Source organism: Hippocampus comes, unplaced genomic scaffold (assembly GCF_001891065.2).
Source record: "Hippocampus comes isolate QL1 unplaced genomic scaffold, H_comes_QL1_v1.1 scaffold11, whole genome shotgun sequence".
Taxonomy (NCBI): Eukaryota; Metazoa; Chordata; class Actinopteri; order Syngnathiformes; family Syngnathidae; genus Hippocampus; species Hippocampus comes.
In genome coordinates, this window is record NW_017805123.1 from 4411 (window position 1) to 8097 (window position 3687).

General features: G+C 46.5%; 1 protein-coding gene across 1 annotated transcript in view; it reads left to right on the forward strand.

Moving 5' to 3' along the window:
• The window catches only part of LOC109513659 (short transient receptor potential channel 4-like), a gene marked incomplete at its 5' end in the record, with an annotated part of 6772 nt that extends 4023 nt beyond the window's left edge, over positions 1-2749 (forward strand). The window contains 6 exons of the mRNA XM_019866237.1: positions 109-396; positions 484-679; positions 758-952; positions 1381-1422; positions 1499-1588; positions 1794-2749. Coding sequence (XP_019721796.1) covers positions 109-396; positions 484-679; positions 758-952; positions 1381-1422; positions 1499-1588; positions 1794-2264 — 1282 coding nt within the window. The remainder of the gene's footprint in view (positions 1-108; positions 397-483; positions 680-757; positions 953-1380; positions 1423-1498; positions 1589-1793) is intronic.
• Between the last annotated feature and the right edge of the window lie 938 nt (positions 2750-3687).

A 3687-nucleotide genomic window follows, 5' to 3' on the forward strand; every position in this document is an offset into this window, starting at 1 on the left:
TTGAGCTGAATGAACTGACCAAGTGAACAGTACGAGGGAGCCGGGCTGCTCATTGACAATCCGACGCATATTTATTTTGCAGTACAGCGGGAACAAACCCCGATGCAGCTGGGAAATGTGGCACCCGACTCTGATCGCCGAGGCGTTGTTTGCTATCGCCAACATCTTCAGTTCCCTGCGCCTCATCTGCCTTTTCACCGCCAATTCCCACCTGGGCCCGCTGCAGATCTCGCTGGGCCGCATGCTGCTCGACATCCTCAAGTTCCTCTTCATCTACTGCCTGGTGCTGCTGGCCTTTGCCAACGGCCTCAACCAGCTCTACTATTACTACAGTACCGACGTGGGCAGCAACTGCAAGGGCATCCGTTGCATGCAGCAAAACAACGCCTTCTCGACGTACGTTCTACACAAAACCATTGCCGATGACGAATAGCTTTGTTTGGCGGTGCGGCGAACCTGATGTATGGCGCCTTTGTTTTTCAGGTTATTCGAAACGCTGCAGTCATTATTCTGGTCTGTGTTTGGCCTAATTTCCCTCTACGTGACACGAGTGAAGCCGGACCACGAATTTACCGAGTTTGTAGGAACCACCATGTTCGGCACCTACAATATCATCTCCCTGGTTGTGCTGCTGAACATGCTCATCGCCATGATGAACAACTCGTACCAGCACATTGCAGTGAGTGGCCTCATCTATTGTTTAACCGCTCCCGTTTGTCTCGTGTTCTTTTACAAACGCCCTGTGTTTTCTTTTAAGGATCACGCGGATATCGAGTGGAAATTTGCCAGAACTAAATTATGGATGAGCTACTTTGAAGAGGGAGGAACTCTGCCGTCTCCGTTCAACATCATACCCAGTCCCAAGTCATTTTATTATCTGACGGGATGGATACAAGCGCGTGTGTTTCGGAGGCCCAGCTTGAAAAGACTTGAAACATTTGAAAGTTTAGGGGTAAGTTATTTCATGAGATTTTCCTGGATCTGTTCAGACCGAGAGAATTATTTCATTAGCCGCTCATTGAAGGGGACAAACAGTCATACACGCAGATATCGAAAATGAAAACATCCACGAGGAGCATGGAGGAGAGCCTCACTCACCTCACCCCCGCCAACCAGGCTGCTGTCAATCGTAATACAGCATCTGTGAGGGACTTTTGGCTTCATGACTTATGCAACCTATTTTTTTTCCTTTACATTCTCTTTTATGGTGTTTTATATTTTACAGTACAGAGCTATTTATTTGATTTATTTTTACAAAATACGGGGGCGCAAGGGATTCATGTAATCCATATGCTGTACAAATGTAAATTGAGAGGTCCCACTGTCTGGTCAATACGCAAAAGCACGTGATTGATGGAACATTTAATTCTGTAATTCTAGAGGCGTGCGGCAGACAATGTCAGACTAAACCACGAGTATCAGGTAAGGCACATTTCCATGATCGAAAATGATTGACCTCTCGGTGACTTCAACGTCAACATTAGTGGGTATTTTTCAGGAGGTTTTGAGAAACCTAGTCAAGCGCTACGTCGCTGCAATGATCAGAGACGCCAAGACAGAGGAAGGCTTGACTGAAGAAAACTTCAAGGTAGCGTAAACCCGTTAAACTGAAGATCTGCCCACCAGGGCCATTTGCTCCCGTTAAATGTTTGGTCTTCGTCATCGACAGGAACTCAAGCAGGACATCTCCAGCTTTCGCTACGAGGTGTTGGGAATGATGAAGGGTCGTTAAACTGAAGCTCTGCCCACCACACATTTGCTCCCGTTAAATGTTTGGTCTTCGTCATCGACAGGAACTCAAGCAGGACATCTCCAGCTTCCGCTACGAGGTGTTGGGAATGATGAAGGGCAAATCCCAAGGCCGAGGCGCTGGAAAAGTAGCGAGCTCTCCCTTCGCCTACCCGGGAAACTCCTTCAAGTATTCCCCGAAATGTTGCACGGAGGAGAGGCTGGACGTGTTTGAACTGAACTCCCACAAACCGAGCGTGGCCGCCAACGCCAGCAACAGTCCGAGCGATGGCTGCGTCACGACCGCCAAAAGTCACGTTGGCGACGCCCCCAAGCAGAGGCCGCCCGGGAAGCTCCCTCAGCACTGCGAAGGAATCAATTCCTCCTCGGACAAGGGCTCAAAGTGGTCGGAAAGCGCCAGAGGACGAAACCACGAGCTCAAAAGTCCGAGGGTGATCGTGCAAGTTGTACAGGAGGTGGAGAAGGACGCTCAAGAGAAAGAGCATTCATGCAAACTGCAAACCGCTGGACATTAACGACCTCGACACAGCACACGTTCATCCGAGTCTGCAAATAATACATTCGCTTTTGTTTTTTCCCGCTGCTTTGTGGTAATTTATTAAATGAAGACACTTTCCCGACCGTGGCCTAGTTCGTGTATTACATGAGAATGTGTCATAAGCAGATCATCATGCTGATAGGCCTGTGCTGACTTGTGGAAAGCGCTGTTAAAAATGTGTCACGTGTTTTTTTGTTTGTTTGTTTTTTTTAACCTCGGTCTATTTTCATTTTTTTTTTTTTGGTTACAGTAAGAAACCATAAAACAATACTAACTCTGGGCTATACTTCAAGGCTCATGTTATGGGTACAGTAAATTACTCATAATTTGCAGAAATGAAGCGGTTTCAAGTAACCTCAACACATTAAATTTGTACTAATGATATGGTGCAATACGCCATGCAGCTAAATCATTGTGACACATTTTTGTAGCATATTGCCGCCCCCTGGCCCTTTTTTTTAATGTGTGAGCAATCAAATAAAAGCGCAACTCCTGGAAAGTTTGCAGATCCTGTTGTCCAAATAATTTGCTGCGTTTGCTAATTTTCTCATGTGGATGTTTACAAAACTATCGCCATCGTTTAAATTGACTGGATCGGCAAATTGCGACGTGAAACGGAGAAATGATCTTTGGCTCGAGGGAAAGACTTTGACATGGTGTCAAAATTCCGATACGTTTTAAAACTTCCATTTTTGGGTATGTTTATCTGCTTTGCTTTCCTATCGCTCATCCTGTTTACAAGGGCACAAAACCGTCCTTGTAAACAGTTTATTTCTTCTACAGATGGCCTCCTTAATAGTTTGGGATGTCTATCAAACGTAATGGAGAGCGCCAAAACTGGATGTCACTTGAGCTTAGGGTTTTCACTAACGGAGGAAGGCAGCAGAAGCTGATGTAAACCAAACATGAATTTTTTTGGGCGCCAGTAATTCATATGGGATGTGAACCGAGGGACAGAGTTACAAGTCTATGTATGCCTATTTTGACAACAGAATCAGTCGGAAGAAAAATAGTGGCTGGATAATGGCGCCGATAGAGCCTCGTCAACATCCATCCCGTTCAAAGGGTTCCCTGCTGTTACGGGCTATTTCAGACGTCTCTTTCACTCGACTCTTTGATCTCGTGGTGCGCTACAACTCGGCTACAGATGACCAATTTGCCCTTGGGACGACAACCATTCACCACGTATCTAAACTTGGACGATCAGAACTCCATTCGGATCAACTGGCCGCACAGGTGGCGAGAACAAACGTGAGTTGAAGAAATCTCACGGGATTTAGGAAAGGTAGGCTGCCTTCCATCTGCTACCTGTCGGGGATTCTGGGTCCTAGTGTCCCACAGGTTACACAGAAACCGTACACAAAAGCAGATGCCAAGCTTCGAGGAAATTCTCAGTGAAG